Genomic DNA, 26,658 nt, shown 5'->3' on the forward strand with positions numbered 1-26,658 from the left:
ATTTCAGGGTTTTATATTGATGATTTTTCAAATTATATGATTAGTTTTTTATCTATTGGTCTTAAATTCAAATTGTTTTTATGATTAGCTTTGTTCCATTTATAACCTGAATTCACAAAGCTTTCCTAGATCTTTTGTTAGATCTTGGACTTTCTGTAAGCCAGGTCACTTAATGAAGGTAGGTTTTATTATATTGATAACCTGTTATATTTTGACACATAGCTAGATATTTGAATTATATATGCATGTGTACACATATTTGTGCATATAAACATGTGTATGTGTTCTCTAATCGTCTGTTTTTCATCAGACAGGAAAAAAGCATAAAATAACGTTACGCCATTGAGACAAATTATTCCAAACTCTTGTTCTCATTCTTCTATTTTGTACATTCATTTCTATTTTTATAAGCAGGTCAATATGCATTTATATGTAAAGAGTGTGATTCTAAAAATCGCTTTCCATAATGATGGAAAATTGCTCTCCGACAATGAAAAATAGAAAGATCACAAATTTCCTAGATTTTCTTAGTTCAAACAGTACATTTTCATCAGCATTATTGCCGAGGTTGAACTGTAATTGTATTCTAACTTGACTGTCAATATATCTCCCTTTGATGATGCAATTTTCAAAGGCTTAGCTTTGTTAAGCATATTATAATTGTCTCTATATCAAATTACTCTAAGTGATGCAAAGCCATTGAGTTAATTCAAAGATAATCTTCCACCCATAGCACAGAGAAGACTCATAGATACAGATGTAACATTTTCGAATGTTTGTTGGGTGTCCCCGAAACATTAGGGAACAGATTGGGAGGGAGGAGACAATTCTGAGGTCCCTGATCTTTGCAGCTGGGACATTTGCTCCAGGACATTCCTCTTCCTCCGCCTCAGGCTTTCAAGGTTCCTTCTGAGCCCCAGATGGACTACTTCCCTAAATTGTCAGGGACAATGTGTAACACCTGGTCAGGTCCTTGCATTTTTAGAAGATAGAGTGGCAGTAATAACAACAACTTCAAAAGGTAGAATTTCAGGTAGTATGGAAACAGGTTCAGGGAGATATTTTTCAGCATCTCTAAAATTTCACCACTTAGGGGCCCCCATCGCTCACAGTGTATTTTTCTTTCTTTGTAGTTTTGTCTGTTTAACTTGAAAGGCTTCAATGGAGCCTGCTTCCTCCACATAGAACACAGGGCCCGTAACAATGTCCCACACAGAGCCAGGGCTCTCACCTGCCTGCGCCCTAGGGGCATTTTAGTTTAAGCCCTTGGTAAACTCTGCTACCAAATGTGCCTGGAATTGTTGGATCACTACTTGGTCAAAGTCAGGACTAGAAAAGGATGGGAGAAAGGGTAGAAAACTCCAAAGCTTTCAGGTTTGCTCCCTAGAAGTTCTAAAATAAAGAAATATATAAATAACTCTTCTCCATTAATTACATAGCTTGGCTATATTTTTTTGTTGGAGGTCACCAAGTACCACCAATTTACTGTTTTTCTTGAGTATTAGTATGAACTAGAAACAATTAGAAAGAGCTTATAGTATCTCTTTTTTAAATCTTAAGTTTGAAACTGTGCCCTTAAACTACCCAGGACAGCTGACAATGATGTGGTCCGTGTGTATTATGCAGACACAAAAATGCACATTTAATTCAATGAACACAGAATAGCCTTCTCTCTAATGAATATATTTCTATTTAGTGAAATATGGTAGCGTTAGAGGAAAAAAACATGCATTTCAGAGTCGCAAGAACCTAGGTTTCTCACATAATGGAGCTTGAAGGGTGAGCCACTTTACTGAGGTAGCAGAGGTAATAAGCAGCCCACTGACATCCACATCCAGACCTGAGTGATTTCAACACCTCTACTCCTAGGGACTCCATGCCGGCCTCCCTGAAGTAATAGCTGCCATTATCAAGCATCTAGTCTTTGTACTGTGCTTTACAACATTATAATCTAATCCACCCAAAATGTCCTGCAGTAGACATTTCTGTTTTGTATTTTTGCCATAAGCTCTTGGTTTTACTATCAATAATACATGTGTTAAATGAAAAAAATGTCTCAGGTAGGTTTCTCCATGAGGGTAGAAATGGTGGCTTACCATTTTATCTCCTAGAGGATCTAACACTGTTCCTTAATCAGAGTAGGTGTCCAAAATTTTTGATGGATGGCCACTAGATTTAAGGATCTACTTTTTATCCATTTAAACTTAATAATCCATAGGAATCTGATATCTACTCTACTAGATATTCACTCTGCCAGTTTGAATAGATATATCTACTCTACTAGTTTGGAATAAATAGTGAAAATTTAGCTCTGACTCCAATCCTTAAAAGTTTAAAGCAAAAGATTAAAATAAGTCATACAAATGTGTTATAGACCAGTGAGCATGATAAATAAGTGCCTCTATGTCTTAGCTGGAATTAATCTTACCGTGGACTGAGAAATTGGGAATTCTATTATTATTACAATTGCATCAGGTTCATCCCAATATATCATTCCCCACTACGTAGACCACATGTTCCTGGAAGATTTAGAATAAGAACTTGGTAAATATGTATCGAATTGAATTGAATGCACAAATCAATAGAGAGCTTGGAGAATTGGGGATGGCAGGAGTGTACTGGAATAACAGAGCTGGACAATGGATCAGACCAGTCAGGGAAAACTTCTGAAATGTAAGTGAGTGTCATGCTACAATTTAAGTAAGAGAAATTGGTGGAAAATATGGAGACTGATTTACACTAATGAGCCAGTCTAGACTTAGTCTTAAAAGCTGGCAAAGGACCAAACGAAGGAACCAAAGAAAGAAAGCTTAGCCAGAAAATTGCACAGAGGTGATGTATGAAAGGAAGTGAGAACAATTGGAATGGGGTCAAATATGAGCAGCCAAAATTAATGTTTAATGGATACCTCTGAAGGATGTTTATACTCAGTGCTCAGCCTTCTTTCTTTCCTCATACTACTAGAATACGAATTTCATTTTTGGTCAAATACAAATCTGCCACAAAGATCTCTAATGCTCACAATAGTATTTTCATAATTTTATAGACACCAAATGTCATGCTTACTTTAAAAACTCTAAAGGGCTAATATTTCATATAAATTATATTTGTAAACATGCTCAGTTGAACAAATACCACAGTATGAGGTACATAACAACGCCTTGTGTATTCTTATCCTGATGAATTAGGAAATATGGTACATCTTTTCTCTTATCAAAACCCCCCGTCTCTTGGCGGCACTCTTTGACACTACCTAATGCAGTCAGAATTGAAAGAGTTGAGCCACCTTCCAATAAGAAATGCAGGCTTTCGGAAAACTCAGGCTTTTCTAAGCATACATAATGACACAGGGGGATTGCATGCCTTCAGGGTTATTTCATTGCAGGCACTGTTCTATGCACTGTTTCAGACCTCAATATTCTATTTAAGAAAGGCAGAAACCAAGCCCATAGAGGTTAAGTATACACCTAATTCTCACCACCAGTAACTGGCAAAGCTGGCATTCAAACCCTGATCTTACCCCAAAGCCAGTGCTTTACAAACACTGCCTCTCTACATCAAGCAAAAGTGCCATAGAGTTATTCACATCTGTCATATCCACCACAAGGAGGGATACAAAGACCAAGGAAATGAAGTGAATTGACCCTACCCCTATTCTGTCATATTTTACTAAGCTATTTTTTATTAAAGTCAACATAAAGGTGAAAAGTATATGATATTACTCAAAATGAGTAAAGTAGTTATCTTGCTGAAATAAAGTAGAACTATTTCATAGTTTTATAATTTGCCCTTTCATCTTCTTTCATTTATTTGAGGAGTAGACTAGTTCTTTATACCTATAGTATAGCAAATTTTGACATTACTAAAAACTAGAACCTTATCTTTGGCTCACAATTATTCCAATTGATTGGGCTATTTTGACAGGTTGAACAGATTAAATAGTTATGAGAAAATAAGTCAGCCGATTGTATAATACATGAATCTCCGAAAGCTACATGCATCACTTGTCTTTATATCATTCAGCATGGTTTGGCATTGAATAACTCATAAAAATAAATGCTGAAGAGGAAAAAAAAAGTTTTTCTGAAATTCCTTAGAAATTGATACCAGTTCACTCTTGAATGGTCTTCAAACATTGGTGTTTGTTTGTTCGGTACTGTCATTAATACCAAGAAGGCAAAATAAATGCTAAACGATCAATAAGGACTGTGGATCAGAATGAATTACAGCCACACTCCCAGAGAAGACAAGAAAACCTAGAATGAAACAAAACTGTCTGGACTATGGGTCCAGCACAGCTTTCACTTGAATACATTTGATTGGAGATCCAGGGGGTTACAGGAATTTGCAGGTCTGGGCTGATGATATCTTACCCAGGAAAATCCTCAGTGTGATTTCTGGAGCTTTCATTCAAGGTGCCCATTGCCTTTTGATCACAAATCGTTCATTTTGTTACATAGAGGGTCTCCATGAAAAGAGATTGTGTGCATATGAATGCCCTAACACTGAAAACAAATCTCCACTCTAACTTTGTTGACCCTGAAAAACCTCCCACCATCAGAAATCCCTGGAGCTTCTCTGTTTTGAACAATTCAGTCTAACTCCAGCAATCTTCTCTAGGTATCATCCAATGTCTCTCAGGATTATAAATGCAAAGGCTTCAAAATCTCATTTAATCAGAGTCCTAAAGTGCAAGCTTCATTTAGAAAGCCTTAGGCTACATCCAGAATGGACTATGGATTCTTTTTAGTATGAAAAAGACTGAATAGCACAGTCAATTGGAAAGCCCAATTCTCTCTACTGACTGGACTTAATATCAAGGTTGAAGGGAGATAGTGTGATATTTAATTCATATGTCTCATATTAACTAATTTTTAGGATCCTGATCTATGTAAGAACATGCTTTTGTTTTTATTCCGAATTTCTAAGAATATTTGGAGCTAAAAGTGTCAAAGAGAAAATCAATCTTCCCCAAATTGGGTGGGATAGAAAGTTCAATAAATATCATCCCCAAACCATTTTACATTATATTTCTGGTCCCAATTTTTAGATGTATAAGATTTTAAATGATGCCGAAACTCCTGGGTACTTGCACAAATCTTTGCTAAGTTTCAGACCTTTTTTGGTTCACTCCTGTTTAACAGGAATCAGGTCCATTAAATTTAATTGTAACCATATTGTCTCTGCTTAACCATAAGTGGAAAAGAATGGATGCCACAAACTTTAATAGTTAGAATGCCTGGTCTAGGTTGGCTTTTTACTGGAAGATTGTGTATAGCTCTGGGCTCCAAAGGCCAACAGAAAAGGAAGGCTTGGATACAGTTCACTAAAACCTTATAGGAGCTTGGGAATATTAATACAGAAAAGAAAATGATAAAGAATATTTTTATCAATTTAATAAGGTGAATAAATAAACTTTTATTGAAGGCAGCAAACAAAGAGTTACTTTAGAATAAAGTGTGGCATTACTCAAGTTTGGTATAAGAAACTATTTTCTAACATCTAAAATTACTGGATCTGGAATTTAAAACTAGGGGTAACTATGAATTCTTTTCTGAAATATTTAAAATGGAATGAGTTTCTGGGGCTTGGGTTGATTAATGTATCTTTCATGAAGATGCGTGGTTAGGTTAGGTATTTTCTGAAGTTCTTTTCCAATACTAGATTTCCATTACTGGTAATCAAATATGTAGTTTCTCATAAGCCTACTTAAAGATAAGTATATTTAAATAAATCTGGAAATGTGATGAAGTAAATTGCAGAAAATGGCATTGCACTTATTTCTAAATAGAGAAAATTTGTGTGTAGTCATCCCTCTCAGTAAGAATATAGGAACCAAATTAGTTAACTACAGATTATCCAAGAGTAAAAGCAAAGTGCACACAGTACAAGAATAGACAATGAGGCTCTACTGTGTAGCCTCAGAGAGCTTGTCATAAATAGGCCCTTGATAGAAGATGAACTGAAAATACAGAAAAATAAGCAGTTTTCTACAAGGTAACTCACACTGTTAGCCCAGAAAATATTTTTAAAAGATGAAAGTTTTCTTTTGCTCTTCTCTGCTCATCTCAAGTTTCCAGTATCTTTTTACGGCCTCTGGCTGTTCAGAGTCATTCCTAGGAGCAAACACATAGTTCCTACCCTCTCCACCCTAAACACACACCCTTTGCTATTACATTTTTTTAAGCAGATGTCTTCAATTCAAAATTTTTAGTCCTGTTTCCCATTAAACTGATTAATCTATGCCAGAGAATGACATACCCTTAACAGGTCATATATCTGTTTCTGTAGTCCTCCTGCTGAGAACTCTGGGCTACTAGTTAGAAGGGGATTGATGGGGCATTTTGTTGACCCTGGAATCCTATTAATCAGGTGCCTGCCTCATCTATGTGTTTAGATCAGCATAGATGAACTAGCAAACAATCTGGATTTACGTGTTGAAACATCTTTCTATTCTGTTTTTCCTCTATCAAATATAAACAGAATGCCTATGTATTTCTAAATATAAAATCACACCATTCTTTCAAATATTACTTGATAATTGACTATTTCTGCAAACTCTTGAAAAGGTTAAAAAATACACTACGTCTAACTCATTTAACAAGGATTGCAATACACCGATGTAATCATATGAATTGAAAAGGTTTGTTAATTATGTCTCTATATGGAAAATTTAATTTTCTTGCTTCATTAATTAACAATAAAGAAAGGTTTCTTTCAGGGATTTTAAACAGCATTAATGATAGTTGATTCCAAGAACACTCACTTGTTTCCTGGGCAATTTCAATAAATTAAAGAGATTTGTTTAGTTTGCCAGGATTTAAAGCTGCAATCAATTTTTATTTGTCAGCGAACATATTGCTTTTGAGAGCTAGAGGAAGTGAGTGCTTAAAAAAGGTCATTTAACACTTAATGAGGGTTTTTTTGTTGTTGCCGTTATCTGTAATGTTTTGTTTGATAGACAATGTTCAGGTAATATTTGGAACATAAGGAATTGTTGGGTAGGGCAGAAATACTTAATACAAATGAGGTTATGAAGAATCTGTTCTAGTTTTTATATCTTAACCTTAAATATCATGTGCAAAGTTTGTATTCCAGAATGCATAAGCTAATGACACCTAACATTTGTTGCACTTTGCAATTTTTAAAGTGTGTTTACATTAATTCTTTTGATCATTACCACAACACTGTGAAATATAAAAGATGGACTTTATAACCCCTATATTATAGATGAGAAAATAAAGCTTGGAAATGTTGTTCCTTACCCAAGAACACATGGTCAATAAACATCAATATCTAGGGTTGGTTGGGTTTGGCATGGTGTTCTTTTATTGCTGTTTGTTTGTTCCTTAGATTTATTTCCTCTGTAATTTATTTCCTCCTTTGGTTCTAGATCATTTTTACAACAAAACTATATAAGCATTTTGGTTTTTTGCTGCAAGAACCCATCACTAGTCCAAAAATCTCTGGTTGCCATATACATTGCTATATATATCTAAAGGCTGACCAGGCCTTGGAAGCTATTCTAATTTCCAAAAGTAGGCTGAAGATGCAGGGAGATGACATTACTAAAACCACACAGTTCTCCGTGAGATGCTATTTGCATCTGTGTTCTCTCCAAAGGTGCTTATAAAAAGAGAAAATGGTGGAGTCAATAAAGGAAATAACACAATGCCCTCTAGTGATTAAGAGCTCTGGTAACAAAAGGTTTCTAGGGAAATATCTAAATTTTGTTCACAGGGATATAAAATATCATTCTTAATTTACTAAACTAAGCGGTCTAGACAAAAGACTTATTTCAAGTTTGGGTTTGCTTGTCAATAGGGCCTGAATGTCTAGTCACAGTTACAGAGCCTTCACTGCGTATTGCAAGCTAAAATTTGCAGGGCCGGGATCATGCCACGGGAAATGCATAGGCTCTAGATCAGAATTATCTGTTTGTCTGTGTAATTTGTCACTTCTAGAGGAAGAACTTCTGCAAAAATCACTTTCCTCAACTGCAAATGGCAAATATTTGGCATTCAAGAAACAGTAGTTACTATTTTGGGAGCTCAAATGAGAGACAAAGGTTACAAGGCTTCCCTATATTCAAACAGTAACAACGTCTGCAGAATTCTTCATTAGTCAGAGGGCCCCTAGAAATCAAGGTGGGCAATCCTTTTCAAGGTTGGCATAGGGAGGTAAGTTCTAGGACATTATGGAAAAGTCTGCCACAGTGATGAAAAACTGCTATAAAATTACCTCCAATCTGAGATTTCATTATTACGTTTACTTATTTGTATTGATTTGTAAACTATAAATGCATACCATCTGCGGCTCTGATTCATCCAAATATAAGTTAACATTTTTAAGTGAAATAATATATTTCAAAATGATTTTAAAGTGCTATAATACTTTAAAGATATGGGATCAAATTATAATTCTTTGTTTTCACCAGGAATAAATTTGCTTATTTGTTTTCATCAGCTCAACACTTTCCTAGATTTGGGCTCACTGATGAATATTCCACTAAAATTTTACTTTCTTTCCTTATGTATCTTTCTCTAATAAGAGAGGAATCTGAAAAAGTCAGACTATTTTGCCCTGAAATTCTTAAAAGTAATTATTTACTAAGACCTATACTTAGACTTAACACTTATGTTTCCACTATTTGAACTCCTTTTGTCCACCCTTATTGTTTATACCTATAAAAATCCAACACTAAGGCCTGCCTAGCTACAAATTAATCCCATGACCTTTGCTGTCTTACTTTACTTGTATCTAAAAACAGCACTAAAATGTGAGATTAAAGCCTAACCCATGGACACAGACATTGGTATGGGAGAAGGCCTGGGGGTGGGGTGGATGGGGGTGGAGAGGATCAATGGGGGTAAAAAAATGTGAGATTAAAATCACCTCCAGTAAATAAGTGAATAATGTTTGTGTATTGCAGACCATAGTTCCTTATCAGAAATAATAATCAGCTTTACTTTTTACAGGAAATGGAAAATAAAACCTCCACAAATGGATGCAGTCCTTTGGAATGGCTCTCAAATGAACAGTGATGAAAATTGATCTGGTTACTTGTCAATTGCATTATTCAGAGATGACATCATCAGCAAAGCTATAGCCAGTGCTGGCTCATTGCCCACCCCATGACAACCTTTCATAAATAAGAAACCTATTCTGTAAAGATGTAAGCACCTCGAGAGCTGTAATTTGAGCTTTGAAACCTAATTAAACAACTTTCTACCAGCCTCATTAGTAAGCACTGAACCAAATTCTGTACAAATATCTGAACACATGACAGTAAAACATCTCACAGCATATAATCACCAATGTGTCATTTTAGAGGAAAAGCGGCTGTTCCCTGAGACAGTTTCTATATGTTTATTTCTGGTTTTGTTTATAATCCATGGTATAGACGAATTTGTTAGATTATTGCTAATTGAAATCCAGAACTGAAATCTTCTGGCAAAGATACTCTCTTTGATGTTATTTTAACAATTCTATTCAGTTCTGTTAGTGTGAAACACAACATGCTTCTTTACCTGGGGGGTTATGTTCATTGAGAATCACAAGGGATGCTGGTGTAGGTCTTCTTTTCCTGATCTGTGAACAACAAAGGCCCAGCTTAGGTCAGTGAGAGTCAGACCCTGCTCCAGGTTACCCTGCAGCTTGCAAAGCTGTCCCACCCTCATCTTTTCCCAACCCACAAAAGCTAATATCTGGAGGGCACACAGTAGGTGCTCACAATTTTTTTTTTGAAATATAGAAAGTCGGACAGAACTGCCATATATGAGTATCACCTTTGTTGACCAAAAAGCTACATTTCCACAGAAAAGAGGTAGTTGTATATAATCAAATGACGCCACGAAAAATTAATATGCATTGAAGGTACAGGGAGGTCTTGCTAATTTTAATGGCTTTCTTGGAGCCTCATAATATTGCCGATGCTTTCAAGATCCATTACCCTTATTTCTAAATAAGAGAAGCTTAGAAAACTCAAATTTCTAGCAGGTTAAATTTAACAACATGACTTTTTAATTTTAATTAATATTACAAGCTTTTCTTATTTTCTAGTATAGTATTTAAAATAAATCAACAAATAAAGAATGGATATGGATCTTATGAAAGTATGTAATTCATTTAAAACTAACAGGTTTTCTTAGGTGGGGGCAGTTCTTAATTTTAAGAGTTACAGGAGCATATTATGACTAGAGTCTCTAATGTGACCTTGATCCCTTAAATATATAAGCACATTCCTAAAGTACATGTCAGTAGGATAGTAGACAAAATTTACCAATGGCATCTTGTCCAAGATAGAACCAGTGTCCAATTCAACACAGATACATGTACAAGGTTGCAATTATCTGGCCTGAGACTGGGTCGAATGTACTTCAGATTATCAAAACATCCTCAAAAATTATGAGTCTCGGATTTAATAATTAGTTTTAAAGCTTTGTATATAGTATTTGGGAAAAGATTCATGGATAATTTAGGTCTTAAGAAATTAATGAATTAGGCTGATGACCCTGTACGTTTCTTTGCTTTTGCCTCCCCATTGCTATAATTTTACCACAAATGATCTTTTAAGTGGTTCCATTGCACCAAGAGTCTAAATCTGAATATGAAAGGTAATACAAATGTAAAACAATCACACATGAGAGAGGCAGAGATAAAGAGAGAAATACTGATATATAGATATATCATACATGGAAAAGGAATTCAGGAAATGTTAAAATACTATTTTTAATATCTGAATAAAGTATTTTAAAAATTATACATATACCTACAAATCCTACCTATTATACATTACATATGCTTATAATTACTGCTCTGGATACACAATAAAAAATATTAAAATAAAATATGAAGTCTATAATCTGAAATTATTCTAAGATTTAATGCTTTCATTGTTAAATGAATCTTTTGATTTTATAAATAATGAAATAAAAAGTGGTTAATTTTTAGAATATTTTTGAAGTTTCTCTAACTGCTGAACCTGTTATTTTAATAAGCAAAAGCAAACAGATTTTTGGATCCAAATCTGAATTGCTAATATAATCATTTTCCCTAACAGGTGCCAATTGTGTATCACATGAAGTGCTGCATTTTAACCAATAGTTCCCCCAGTGCAACTCAAATATAAGTACATATGGAAACCAACTCATTTCTCATTCACGTAGCCTGGAAATCCAAGAAGCTAGGCAAATTCAAGAGGTAGAGAAGCCTTCAATTAAGAACAAGAATGTAGGTCCTGTTACTTTATATCCAGTAACTGGTCCCCACCCAGTTCCACTTACCTGCTCTGCCGCTTCGGGTGCAATCTGACTCTGGAATAAAGGCACAGCAAACTGTATCTTTTTGGGACTGTTGGGCTCCATGGTGCCGATGAGAATTAGTGAGAGACGTGAAGGGCTCAGAGAGACCAGCCCCAGGCGCGTCTGGGATGTTTCCTCAGGCGCCCTCGGCCAGCACAGAGCACTTGGTGATGAATAGCTGCACTTGCCGAGCGAGCGGGCGAGGAGGCCGAGGCCTGAGGAGCTCCCCCTGCACATCCACAGCGAGCCTGGCCTGGCTGCTCCCCCACCAGGCTCTCGGGTCTCCTCGGCGCAGCCCAGAAAGGAATAAAAAGCTAATTGTGTACCTCTTCACTAACACACATGCCAAACAGTCGCTCAGCAGCTAATTGAAAATGCGATGCTAGCCTTGAAGGACCCGCTGCCCTGGGATTTGAAAGAAAGGCTCTATCCACTGCACATTACTAACCGGCTGCGCCAAAGTGCCACGTAAGCTCCCTCTGAGCATCGCAGGGATGGGCCATTCATTATTGATGAACGGCAGGCAGGAAGTTTTGGGAGCTGGGGGCAGGGTTGGAGTATGGAATCATTTCATTTCTCTTGCAGCAACTTACAATTCATTCGCCTTTGCTATTTTATAGCCAGCCACCAAATAGATGAATGGCCACAGAGAGTAAGCCACAACCAGTAATATCTGCTATGCCTGGCTAGGTGAGGCTGATCAGAGCAGGCAGAACATCTGAGGCTAGTGAGGACAGCATTGCCCCCAGCTGAGCGGGTCTTAGTTCAAGTTCCATCGCTTCCATTAACAAGCTCTGTAGCCTCAAGCAAATCGAAGGCTATGTCTAGGCCCCCATACCCTCATCGGAAAAACAAAGGGTTGGATTCAATGACCTTTAAGGTCCTGTTCTGTTTCAGCATTCCATAATTGCAGCTCGCAGTTTTCATTCGCGTGGAAATTATTGGGCAGCTAAATTTAGCAAATAGCTTGGAAGTCACTGCTGCTGCAGTGACCTCTATTTTATTTTCTGGGGGAGCTGGTTATATCCTCCGATGTGGAAGAATACAGGAGTGACTAGAAAACATCAGTGGAAACATAATGGTATCCAACATTGTGTTTTGTTGTCAGTTGTGAAGATATGTGCAAAGATAAGAAAACTTGCAAAGAAAGCACAGAAGGGGTAATCTCCAGAACGACAGAGGCTGGTGGTCGTATTGGCTAGCGGTGCATGAAGGCAGAGAGGGGGAAGCACTGCCTGCTCGCCACACTGTGCATGAAGGGGAGGCCACAGCGTAGTCGGTGGCCTTCAGGCACTCGACTTCTTCTCTGAAGGAAGACTGAAAATGAAGCGGCTTTCATGGAAGAAAGACCATGAGTTTTTTACTTCCTTATTTGAAATATGTTGTTTAATGAATACTAGATTTCTTATATGTTTTTGGATTTGTAGAATACATTTAGAAGTTGACTATTCCAGTTATCAACAAATGAATCTTTTTTTTAAAATTCCGAGTCCATACCAGGAATCCATCTTAATGATTTAACTATGCAACATTCGGTTGAAAGAATATAGAAAGTAATATGCATTATTCAAGCAGGTTTCTATACCCACTAGGGGAAAAAGCAAATGAAGATATGGATGTGAAAGCACTTTCAGTCGGAGAACAGTGCTGACCAGCAAGAAACTTTGTGATGGGTTCATCCTTGTACTGTTGAAGGAAAACTTATAAATTACATTACTTGTAACAGCTTAGAAAGGCCCTAAAAGAAAATCTGAATTAATATCATTAATGAAGTTATTCCTCTGAATCTTTTTTTCAAATTATATAAAAGGAAAACAAGAACATATTTCTAGTGAGGAATTAATTCAAAACTTCATTTAAGGTAGTAATTAAGGTCTAGCAAAGGCACAGGAGTAATGAAAAGAAGACGAGGGACTTATTCCTTACCCATCTCTCTTTTCATTTGTTTTGATACTTTTCAGTTTTATTGATTTACATAATTTTAGCCTTTCCCTACCTTTTATTTTGGGCAAGATGATTATTATATGAAACATAGAAATTGTAATTAGTGAGTTTACAGAAAGTATATTAGTTTTCAAAATGCTTTCATAAATATTATTCTTTTATCCAACAAATATTTATTGAGTATCTCATTCTATGCCAAACACTGGTATACAAACATGAACAAAATAAAATTCCATCCTTCAAAGAACTTACCATTAAGAGAAGGCAGAATCATAAACAAATTAGCATCACAGAACTACAAATGTTATAGTAGAAAGTGGTGACAAGAAATAGAAAGGGACCTGGATAAGAAGGTGATTCTGACTCTGGACCACAGATACTTTTGTTTCCCTACACAGCATTTTAAAATATTGAGATGACATTTAAAAACTCTTAAAAATAAAGACATCCAGCTTATCTTAATAAAATAGAAAGTCTAGAAAACCTGGGTTCTCATATCCACAAGGTTGCCATCAATCCCAGCAACATAGAGCTACCTTCTGCAAACATGACAGTGATTTCCACAGAGAACAACAGGCTCCATCAGCTCTAATACAGTGTGTGCATGGTATTCATGCCCAGCTAGCTCCAGTCAATCCCTGAGCTAGAGGAAGATAGGCATGACAATATTTTATACCATGCAAAAAAGGGCAAGATTTACTGCAAAGGCAACAAGTAGAGCTAGAGAGATATAAATAAGAGAGTATCATAACTGAATTTGAGTCCTAGAATGGTCACTGTTGTGCCTGTGTGGAGCATAGATTTGGAGTCAAAATCAGAAGCAAGAGTATCTGAAGACTTTATAATAATTTACTCAAGAGATGACAAAGTCTTTAACCAAAGTAGTAGCAGTGAAGGTCTGGAGAGAGGGAGATTAACAGAATACAGTTATTTAATGGAATTGAATGGTGATAAGGAAAGAAAGAGGTGGAAGAATGATGGATCCAAGATTTCAGATTCAGCAGCTTAGAACATGGGGGTATCACTCACTAAGAGAGAGCATGCAAGGATGATAAAATATAAAGCAAAAAAAATCAATTATATTAGATTTACAATTGGGTTGGTACCAGTGAACCCTCTAAGTGGTAATGCTCCTTACATTTTATCATCATTAAAATTAGTGAAAATTAAATTTTAAAATAAGGATGAAAATTATGACCATTTCATAGGGTGGATATGAGCAGTCAGAGTCATAATTCATGGAAAGTGCTTACCACATTGCCTGATTAGGTGGTATTTTGCAAAGATGGTTACAACATCTCCTATTCCACATATTCTTCTGCAATATTCTCTTACTACTCACTCACAATTAGAAATGGAGTCTAATTCCTCTCCTTTAATGACTCATCAGTAACCAATAGAATACAGAAGAAATGATGCCACATGGCTGCAGAGGCTAGGTCATAAAAAGCTATACTAATTTTACTTAGTTCTCTTGCAACAATTTACTATCTAGTCCCTCCATCTGGGAATGCTCCCTCTTAGAGACCAGCCACCACACTAAAAAAGCCAAAGCCACATGGAAGAAACATGTAAGCACTCTGGTCTACAGCCTCAACTGAGCTCAGCCTTAGAGCCATTCTTACCAAGATGCCAGAAATGTAAATAAAGAAGCCTCCAGAGCATTCTAGTCATTAAATGGTAATGTCACCCCAGCTGATTGTGTCTTCGGAGCTTACAACATAAAGATGCAAAAAAGGAAAATTCCCACTCTGCTTTATCTGCCTACATTCCAGGTGCTTGCTCTTGGGGCACTTCCTTTCAGAACCCAAGAGTAGTGAGAAGTCCAAATGGCAAGAAGAGGTCATATGCTGACTCCAGACCACAGACAGCCCCAGTGAAGGCCAGCCTTTGAGTCATCACAGCCATCCCATGAGACATGTGAGTGAAGAAGCCTCCAGATGATTCTAGCCCCCAGCCATATGAGTCATCTCAAGCTGTTTGTGTATTCCATCTGAGGCCCCAAACGTCATGGAGTCATCATCACTTTACCCTGTCTGTATTCTTGACCTACAGAATTTGGGAACATGTACATTGATGTTGTTTATACCACTAAGTTTGGAACAAGCATATATAGTCAAAATTCAGTAATTGTTGGCTACTCTTAAAGTTATAATTATTTTTATAACAGCTGGCCATTATATATATAGGTTATAACTCAGAAGAGAGGTGTATCTTGAAGATATGTGCATAAAAATATGAGTCATTGTCAAATAAGCAATTGAAGACATGGGAGTAGATAAATCAACCCAAGCAGTATGTAGGATGCAAAAAGAAGGAAGTATATAATTTTGAGGAAGCCAAAGATTAAAAGAGGAAAGAGAAGACAGAATGGAAACGAACAAACATAAATTAGTCAGAGAGGGAGACAGATCAGGAAAAAATGGTAACATGGAAATCAAGGTTATAGAAGGTTTCTTTAGGAACATATAATCAGCACAAAAACAAACAAATAAACAACCTGTAGAGAATATAAGTATGATCATTAAAATGTATCTGTTAAATTTTAGTAGCCAGGATGACAAAAAAATTGGGAGATGGGTAAGTGAAGAAAGTTTAGACTAGCTCTTTAAAAATAAAAATAAAAATTGGCAATCAATAGAAAGTCTCCTTCATACATAGGAGAGAAAGAGGGTGAAAGAGAGTGGATGCTTTATAGATGAGCAAGGCATGAGTATGCCCTGGGCTGCAAGCAGGTAGCCATTCAAGAGAGAGAATGAAAATACAGAAGATACAGAAAAGAGAGGAGAATTTATAAAAAGAAATGTAAGTATAAATTTTTTAAGTTGAGGAGAATAAAGTGTAGGCAATTTATTTCAGATAATATGTCTTTTCTGTGCTGAAATTACTACTCTGGATTCCTGAATAGTAGAGCAGTCTCTTTTATGGACGCCATGAGTGTGTTTCTCTTTCTTAAAAATATAAACAAATTAATGAAGAAATAATTCATTTGTAAAATTCTTCACATTTTACCAATTTTTGATAATATGATAGAATGATCTTATAATGGCATTTTATTGGGTTTGAATTTGGACTAACTCCTAAAATCTCACACCTAGTTGTTGGTATGGTTTTTAAATAATTTAAGGGTTTTTTCCCCCCACTGTATTAAGTACAGTTAAGTTTAAAAAGGTAGGTTATTAAGCAGTATGTCTAGTATAATTTCATTACATATTTTTATGGATACACATATATACTCATGCATAAAACACATACACATATACACATGCTTATATTTTTATGTGTGATGTGAGAAAACTTTAAAAGAACCTGTTCTGAGATGTTACTAAAAATTATCTCTGGGTGGTGGGATTATAGGTTATATCTTTGCTCTTTATGCTTTTCTGTTTTATAAAATGGGCAGGTGTTAATTTTATAATTAAAAAATTCTTTTCCAGAATAACAAAGATAAGTTTTTAAACAATAATTTCTATAAAAGTTCTTAATTTTCATGCATGAAAAGATTGTTTTTACACTTTCCCTTAAATCAAAGAAATGAAAATATAGTAGTTTTTCAAAAAACATGTTTGTTTTAAATTAAGGACAATCTGCTTTGGATGAGATCATTATTTCCATAAGATATTGAATTTAACTTCACTATTAAATGCAAAAGAATGCTGTTCATAACACTCTTATATTTACCTGTAAGAACAGTATTGCAGGATATACTGCAGGTACACGGAGGGCTTTTCAATATACTTGCTGATATATGCAATATGGTGCATAGGAGCTACAATAATTGAAATTTCTTGTTTTTTGTCATTTGTTTTCTTGTAGTTTCCTCAAAACAGCTATTATTTTCTTAGCTTTGTTGATTCTTTCTCTAAACTATGAATAACAAAACATAGTCTTACTTTTACTGACACATAATTAAAACAGAATGAATGAATAAGTGTGTGTGTGTGTGTGTGTGTGTGAGGGGGAAGGGTCAGCGTTAAGAGGGCAGAAAATGAAGCTCTTTAGATTTTAAGAAACTTCAAGTCTTCGACTCAGAAAAAATATTCAAAATGCAAATGGTATTACATACTACAAAAGTGTGATCAAGCCAAATAGGAAATATATTCTGGTGCTACTCTGCAGTCAGAGAATACTTGAAGGAACAAGTTCTCTCAAATTCCTGCCCACTCTTTATTTCTTAGATGTCTTGCAAAAGAGAAACTTGAATACACAAAACATTCTGAAGAAAACAAAATGGGCAACAAATAACTCCCTAGCTAATATAATAGCTCCAGTTTTGCTCTTTAAAAATTCATCAAACGCCAGATATGGAACATTCAGCCTGTAACGACGCAGAAAACTTATTTTCTCTACTCTGGACTTTATTTTGATTTATTTCCTTTGACTCAAACTGGCCTCACCCAGCACCCTGACTCACCCACCTCCCTCTCCCTTGCTCAGTCATTAAGCCCTCAGGACAGTGAGGTTCTGGTCAGCATCCAGTAGGCGTAGAAACAAAGTCCTGGGTCTATTGATTATTGAGACAGAGTTTTCAATCAGCCTAAACATAATATCTTGACCTCAGCTGTGTGGACAATCCAGAGCTAAAAAAGCGGAACAAAAAAGCGGAACAATCCCACAGAACAATTGAAATTGGACCTCTCCATGGCTGACATCAGGACCAGATGCAATGATCAATGACCCCCTACCCTAGCACCAACCAATCGGTACAGATCATGACCTTAACTCAATTAGTCACCATGCTGAATGATTTTTTCCCCTATATAATCCATCTCTTAAAAGCCTTCAGGGAGCCAGATTTTTAAGCATTAGCTCGCCTGGGACTCTGAGTGTGGTGCCATGTCCTTAGTAAATCCTTACTTTCTTGGCTGCAAATACCTGTTCGTGTCTTATCGGGCTTTGATGTGCACAGGCAAATGGACCCCTGCAGTCTGGTAACAAACTTCAGTTACCTCCAAGATTTTAAACTTATAATTTTTCAAGGCAGAGTTTTGTGAGTCACCTAAGATCTGTGCCTTATAACCTTGTATGATTGATGTCAGGCACAATTTTGATAGGTGTCAAAATTTTGGTAGACTCTTAAACTGTTTCATTCATTTTACAGATATGAAGAACAGCATTTTGTGTACTGCCTCTATCTACAGACTATTTTAAATGATTAAAGGAGACAGGAAAATACTGTATTCCTGAAATGGTGAAGCACTTTACTTTAAAATTCATGCAACATTTTAAAGGATACTCAGCTATAGCTAGTGGGAGACCAGGTAAATCCCAGCAGCGGCTGCTTGCCAGCCTACTTCTGACCCCTGGGAACCAATGAGAACTCTGACTTGTGGCTCTCAGATTAGGAGCTTCTTCCAAACCAAGACTGACCTCTTGCTGGTGCTTTGGTCCATCTCCCCCTTCATCCCTTCATGCTTGGACAGTCACAGATAGTTTCTTAAAACTCTGGAGCACAACTAGAAAAATTGAGTTCCCCCGAGGAAGGACCTACCCCGTGTGTAAGGTTGTGATTGAGATGCTTCAGGTTTATCTTAATTCTGGAGGGATCCCATCTCAGAGTAGATACCAAATCTTTATGCAAGGGGTATGACCACCGTCTTTTCCAATTACAATTTGTACTAAGAATAGAACCTAGGTTCTGTAATGAGGTAAAAAAGTAGTAAGAAATATTCTGAGTGTAATCTTCTGTATGGTTAAAATGCTAATACTTAGGCGATTGCCTACAGGCAAGATACAGAGAAGAAAAGATCGGAGGCTAATGTCTGTATAAGTCACAAATTAATTCATCAATCCTCAGAAACAGAAAGTTGGTGCTAATAGTAATTGCTCTAAGAAGCTTCTCAAAATCCTTTTTTTAAGAAAACAGGATGTAAATTTAAATTAACTATATATTTGATTAGAAATGGTTCATACAGTATAGATGTCAGTGAAGCTATAGTATTACATGAATTTATATTATATTCAAGTTGAGTATGTTTTCCAAGAAATATATTTGGTTAGAACATCTCTGTAGAAAGATGCCAATTGTTTTCTGTACTCTCAGTGTCAGAGAAAGATCTACTTTGCCAAAAATTCCTTTTCTTTTGACTAATACCTCAAGAAATGACTAGCTTAAGTTGGCACTGTAACAGTCATCATTTTGCCTTTATTATTATTATAGTAAAACTTGACAAATGCTGTCTTAGTCTTTCTGCTCACCTCCATTCCTACTCTGGAAATGGTATTTACACATTTAGTACTTTGTGTATGTTTCCTTTGTTCTAACTTCCATTTAAAAATTAAAGTTCTTTATAAGATGATTGCAACTCTTGGCTTCATGCTGTTGCAATTTTGGAATCTCCTGGTTCTGAGTGGACTCCGAAAGGAACGTGATAGCTCTTCTTGATTGTTTGCCTGTATTTCCATGCAAAACGTAGGCTTATTTATATCCACAAATACTCTTAAGTAATAGAAGGTTAAAAAATAGGATACTGCACTGATTAGGTTGAGTCACTTCCCCTGAAAGCAAAGCTCTCAGTGAGAACATGAAACCTGTACTCAATGTCGGAGGCCTTCACCATTGTTTCTTCCTCCTGCTGCTCGGTAGTGACTCTGGGCTGGTCTCTAAGACAGACTTGCTTGTTGGTCACATTTATTTCACAGCAACCTGTTATGGGTTTTATTAGTGCTATTCCATAGTCTGTTTCTTGAGAGTTTAAAATATAAACCTCTTTTTTATGATTCCATAACCGCCCAGTTTTAAAGGTATAATTAACATATGACTCATTTGACTGTTTGTATAATACATGCATAATGTTTTTGAAAGCAAAGAGATTAGTCTTCATTCAGAAAGAACATACAATTTCTAGCAGGTTGCAATGTGCTGAGCCTCTTCCAGTGCAAATAATGAGTCATGAAGCAAATCGATGTCAGGAGTAGATAATTAAGAAAGTATGATAAAGAAGTCAATTAGATCATCAACTGGCCCTTCAGAGAAGAAATTGAAAAACATTTTTTTCTAGACACATCAACCCCTGGACCCAGCAGCCACCATCTTCTTATTCCATCTTGAATAAGCCAAGCCCTTGCACAACGCTGTTCCATGTGGGCATTTTGCTCAGAACATCTCTCTATGCCACCTTTGTTACTTGACAAACAACTTTTCCCTTAGGAATGAGTTCAAATGCCCCTTCTTCCGAAATGTCTTCCCTAAATCCTATCGATTTCACAGGACTTTGTCTTTACACTGTTTTTGGCCCTATTAAAAATTAATTATACTAATAATAAATGTCATAGATGAATAACACTCATTGTCCACATCTAGTTCCAAGCTTAGCATGTTACCTTCCCCAGTCTTTATTCACCTTACATAGTGAAATGATCTTTTATTTTAATTCCAGGTGTTTTTTTTATTTACAGTATGCTTTGACTATTTCATTTCACTGGTTTCTTGGCTCACCATTGTTTCTACACCCCACTTCTTCATCTTGGATTCATTCTGTCTTGCTGAAATGTGTTCTTTGGTAATATTTTAACAAATGATTCACAGGCAATAAACTTTCTAAGTCTTTGCATATCTAAAAATGCAAATCTTTATTTTGTGCTCCCATATGAGTAAGTTAGGCTGGGTAACAAACTCAGGTTAATCATTTTTTCTTTTTCAGAATGTTGATAATATTTCTTCATTGCCAACTTGTACGCAGTGTTATTGATTTTAATTGGAAGAGAATCTCTTTCATAAGCCATCTGATTTTTTTCTCTTGAGAAATATTTAGGATTTTATCTTTAAGTTTGGTGTTCTTATATTACACTAAGGAGTGTCTAAATGTGAGTAGTTTTGTTTGTTCGTTTTTATCATACTACTAAAAACTTTTTGGATCCTTGCAATATTTTAAATAACTCACTTTTATGGTTAAGTTTCTTCAGTTAATTTGTAGCTTCAGGTTGCTATTTATATTTATGGTTGGGCATCTATCAAACAAGATTCTTGAAATATATTTCATCAGATCAAATGAAAACTTCTTTTACTGTAAGTGACTTTAAATTCTGAATATAGAACACTGCCTTGGATGTTTGGGAGGAGATTCAGACTGGAAAAATTTGCAAGGTGTACAAATAACTTTTATTTAAGGTCTGAGGTATCCCCAAATGTATAAAACAAGAAAAGAGCAGACTTTTTGGACACCTTTGACCATCCAATATGGAACCCCGGTCAACCATGACAGTTTTGTCAAGTTCTATGTCAAGGCTGAGGTAAGGGATGGAACAGAACACCCTTAGGAGAGGCCCAGAAAGCCCCAAACCACAAATCTGGACACTTGGATAAGGGGTCCATCTGGACACTGATATGAGTGGGACCTCTACCCCTTGTGGGCTGTAAGAACTTAGAGCTTCCACAACCCAGTGCTGAGCTTGGCTGTACCAGGGTCCCTATCAGATTTCCACTCCATCAGGTGCATGCCGCTACTGTGGCCGCCTGGCTAGAGACCAACGCCTACCTCTCTACCTGCAGACACTGCTCTGCTTGCATCATCTATCACATAAGCTCCCCTCTCTGTGTGTAACCTGTGTGTGACTCTACTGGCTTATTGGAGAGGTCTTCCCTAATAAACCTGGCATTGCGAAAAGACACAAACGTGTGTGACTCCTTTCAAGGATGCTCCCTTGTTCACAACACCAGTCCTACTGGTTTTTGTGCATTACCTGGTACACTGCCCATTCTAGGAGTAGCCTGTGTCAGAACTCCCATTTCAGGGCGTCCCGTTCCAAAATTTATCCTGTGGACAAAGGGTTCAGTGGTTCGCCTTTCTTTGCCCTCTTTGGTTTGGGTTTGGAAGTTCCAAGTTAGCTCAGGCTCTGCAACACTTCATCTCCAGCCCCAACTTTGATTCACGGGACTCACTTAAGAAAGTGACTCATCTTGTATATGAAACACTCCAGGTTTTACCCCAGGGCAAACACTGCTGCTATGGAAACTAAAGGCTTGCTTGTTAGCTGCAGTTTTAAGCCCTACACCGCCTCAGGATCACCCAGCTCCTGGACTACAATGGACATCAAAGGGGCAATGCTATTCCTGCAGACAAGAATGACACTGAAAAAGGGAGTGCCCTGGGAAAGGGCCTCCTCAAAACCCATACCCCCTCTGCCGCAAGTTTGGCCACTGGAAGAGGAACTGTCCCGGGGACCAGAGGGTCCCTGGACTAAAACCTACCCACTCTATGACCTTGAACTGAAGAGGCCCTAGAGTTCATACCCCAAACAGTCCCTTTTAGGGATTAAGGTCTTGAAAGGTTTCCATTAATTTAATAGAGACATAATCTTGGAGGTATGACTCCTGAAACATTTTCAGTGATTTGCATTTTAGCAAAATGCAATTAGCCATACAGTCATCTGGCAAGACCTTCAGCCACCAGGAGACCCACCACTGGCTGGTGATTATTGAGACAAGGAATGCTGTTCAGAAAAGGTCCAAAGCACAAGCCTTGCCTGGGAAGGGAGCTGAGTGGGACATGAGAGACACATTCCTCAGGATATAAGCAGCAATATCAGATTTTGGTCACAGATTTTGGGCACAGGAAGGGAAGAAAGAAGACTCAAAACAGAAACAATTTTGAGCAGAAGACAATCTGACTGCATGAATTTTATCTAGGACTATTCCTCAACTGATGAATATTTATTGATTCTATTTATAAACAATGGAATAAATGCATGTTATGATTCAACCAATCAGAGGGGCTTGTAATATTTTTAAGTGGTTGAGAAATGGGGAAATTACTACTTGTCCCAGATGAAACCCAGATGGTTTCATAAATTGAGATTTCAAGGGCTCACTTGATAGTTATCTAGTGGGAAAGCACATCAATACTTATTCCAATTCAAACATCTGATCAAATTATTTTTGGCCCAAAATCCATTTTAAGGTTTAACAATATAAGCAGCTGGTGGTATGAGCTTTAGAATTAATTACAGAGTGAGTCAATAAACATAAACTTATGTAATATTTCAGATGGAAATTTATAAAATAATATATTTTAAATCTATACTTCACAACTTCAGTTTACTTGTATCTAAAGTAATCTTCAATTGGCTTTTGTAAACAGCTTGTACAAAAAGAAAGGTGTTGAGTATTACATGATTAATTAAATTGGAGTGAATGATATTCAAAATTACCCAAATAAACTGTGACACACAATGAGGTTAATAAAATCTAAAAAATGGATATAACATAAAAAAGTTCACAGCTGAAAGGCTGGCCTGAAGCACACACCCCAACATTTTGATAATATTTATCTCTGTGTGCTAGGATTGAGGATCCCTTTATTTTCTTCATCAGGAAAAGTACTGTTTATGAAAAGGATAATGTATAAGATCCTCCCTGTAATTCTAAGTTCTCTCAAATAAAGACTTGTGGGTGAATGTTACCTGAGCATGGGAATATTATCAAAGTACATTATTATAAAGGCTTGTGTGAATTAAGCAGAGATTTACTTTGATCTCTTTTGAATTACCATATACGTACTGCTTAGAAAACATTTTAAAATAAGGTAGTGTTGCAGACCAAAACAGAACTGTTTTTGTTGCTACTGGTGAGATTAGACAATCCGACATTTTCCTAACATCTATTTTCTTGATGGACAAATACTGAAAGAGAAGGGATGTACACATTGAAATACACACATGACTTTTACTTGGTGGAAAAGAAATTATATTTGTGCAAGTGTCCCTTAAGTAATTGCACAATGACTTAAACCAATTTGAAGGTATTGTAAAGGGGAAAGGAAAAGGAAGCGAATTTCAGAGAAAAGGCACAGCTGATAAGAAAAATCAAGTTTCCATCACATAGAAAGGGATTAGCTGTGAATCAGTAGGACAGTTTATCTCATACTTGACATTTCCTGTGAGTCACACCTTTAATCTGAGTATCTTAGAATATTTTATAAACAAAAAAACCCTCAATAACATCTGCTTATTTTCTTTGTTTTATAAATGGATTAATAAGTCATCAAAGAGCTTATAAAGCTGACCGAGGTCACCTAGGATGAGACTGATTCCACATCAACAACTCTCATGGCCCTGTTAGGTTTTGAGAACTCCACAGCTTCTACTCTAGCACATTCTGCAACATGAAAACCATATCTTTAAGTTTTTTAAAATAATATTTTCAGGCTTCTCTAGGGAAAATACTCTATATATGCACATAAAGAGAAATATCATCTATTTATATAGATGCAGATAGGAGCATATACATAGAAAGAATTCATAACCAGTAAAGTGGCAGTAAGCTGATCACAGGCAAGCAGTTGGACCCTGGTTTCTGACCATGGACATCTGCCTTTGTTTACATAGCTCAGAACAGAATGGAAGTCTGCGGGCAATAAATAGAAAGGTGGAATGTTCGCAATTTTTGTTGTTGTTGTTAACTTCTTTGTGAATTGTGATCTTTCTGGCACCTCTTAATAGCTGTTCAGAGGTTCTTAAGCTTTCTTGGTGGATAGCTCCCTGAGGTCTCAGTAAATTTTTCACAGTACCCCCCAGGCCAAAAGAAATACCTAATAGTTGGGTTTATTAAGTTGCTTGGTCCAAACAGCTTAATCCGCAGCTGGCCTTATTCCCGACAGATGGCGCTGTGCTTTCTCTGGACAGTTCTCGACACCTCGGTGAAGCTGCCAGTTCCCTGAGAGGGAGGTCTGGGCACCTGGGCCCCTGGGCGCAGTTGTCGAACCCTGGCTCTCAGTCATCCCTAAACAAGGTGGAGTGAGCAGCAGAGTTGGCCTTGGTAGATGGGATTTGAAAACAAGTGAAAGGGACTCCATGGAAGAGTCTTTCTCCCATTATAGGAACTCCAGAAAGTGATCTGGTTCTAATAAAAATGCCTGACTGCTCCCCTTTAAGCCTAATTACTATTGTGCTCACCCCACTAAAGAGGGGCAATAGCTGGTCTCTCCCCACATTGAACATACAGGAAGCCTATTGCTACATCAGATTTAGCTATCTCCTCTCCAGACAAAACCTTCCAAAACGACAAACCAGCTAAGTTGATCTGCTCTGTGCTATGAGTCATTCTCCAGTCTACACAGCCTTAAAGATAACTCTACAAATAAAACCAGCCTCTGTATCTGAATCACACCAAAAGACATAAACAAGTTTTTTGCAAATATTGAAACTTTGTTTGGGACAGCCTAACTTAAAACATAAGCATAAATGAGTTTTTTTGGGGGATCCTGAATGGACACAGTGAAGAAACAAGCAGTCCTGGGACTGCCTCTGAGAACGAGCTGGGATAGATCTGCGCGCTTGCCGGTTGGGTGACGGGGGCTGGAGGCAGTAAGGTGGCCCAGGCAGAGGAAAGGGTGGTGTTAAATGAACTGCAGATGAGAGGTTACAGGAGTAGAATGCTTTACATTGCAGGCGCTGATCAGCTGCCGAGCTGTTTCTCATGCAGGCAACTCCCTGAAGCAGGTATCTGGGAGAAGAGCAGCAGGGATTTTTTGCTTAAACCAGTGATTAGCGATTCACCCAAGCCATACCAAGAATGCCACAGAGTTTCTAATCAGGCTCTGATGAAAAGGAAATACTCTGTTCTGAGTTAAATACAATCATTTTATTTATTTTTTTCAAGAACTCTATCTTGAGTGCCTATGACGTGCCAGGCGCTGTCGGGTTTAGTGGGAGAGCAAGGACCGTGGCTGGGATGAGCAAGCAAAGGACGGGCCCTCCCCTCCCAGAGCTGGACCTGGTGGTGAAGAACAGCAGGAGGCTCCATTTCACACCAGGGAAGAAATGGAGGAGGTGTCTGGGCAATTTGCTTTCCTCTCTGACCTCAATTTACTCTTTTTTAAATGAGGGGGTTGGACTACACGATCCCTAAGCCCTAATGTTCTGATTCTAGCACCTTACAAAGTTCACTTCAAAGTCAGAGAAGGAGTTGAAGCCACATAAATAGACCTCTGGGTATAAACACTATGTTATCCAAAGAGAAAATAAAGATGACAGCCTACATGTTTTAAAATAAACTCTCTGTGGTTTTTAATTCTCAATTTCAACCTTGAATTTTATGAGTATTGATTTCCTAAGAAAAGAAAGCCTACAACTGCTGCCTTCCTTAAGTACCTTTCTATTCATTTTAAATAAGGCCATTAAAAATTTTCAGGCCCAATATATATAACTTTCAGTTTAATTGTACTTCTTACCCTCACCAAAAGGACCTTTCTTATGTAACTAAAACAAAAAGTGTAATTTTGGACACATAAAAAGTTAAACTTGATACTGGGCATCTATAAGAAAACAATAACTTGCTATCCTAAAAAAAAAAATCTTGACTATGACGTACTTTAAATGTTGACATGAAGCGTTATTGTCAACACAATGGAATGGGCAAGCCAAGCGACAAGACCTGAGACATCTGTGATTTACTTAAGGTCGCAAAGTTATT

The 26,658-nt window shown here is 37.0% G+C and overlaps 1 protein-coding gene across 2 annotated transcripts in view; it reads right to left on the bottom strand.

Moving 5' to 3' along the window:
- Nucleotides 1–11,470, bottom strand: part of PPP1R1C (protein phosphatase 1 regulatory inhibitor subunit 1C) — an 83,978-nt gene extending 72,508 nt beyond the window's left edge. Inside the window, exons 1-2 of one of the 2 annotated variants that reach the window (XM_016225205.2) lie at nt 11,286–11,470; nt 9,531–9,591 (exon numbers count right to left, since the gene is read on the bottom strand). In XM_016225205.2, the coding sequence (XP_016080691.2) occupies nt 9,531–9,591; nt 11,286–11,366 (142 nt within the window). In that variant the 5' untranslated portion in view covers nt 11,367–11,470. Of the gene's footprint in view, nt 1–9,530; nt 9,613–11,285 lie in introns of both variants that reach the window. The other variant, XM_087819408.1, reaches the window with a different exon arrangement.
- Nucleotides 11,471–26,658: the final 15,188 nt, after the last annotated feature.

This window comes from Miniopterus natalensis, chromosome 8 (genome assembly GCF_054644295.1).
Source record: "Miniopterus natalensis isolate mMinNat1 chromosome 8, mMinNat1.hap1, whole genome shotgun sequence".
In the NCBI taxonomy this organism is placed as follows: domain Eukaryota; kingdom Metazoa; phylum Chordata; class Mammalia; order Chiroptera; family Miniopteridae; genus Miniopterus; species Miniopterus natalensis.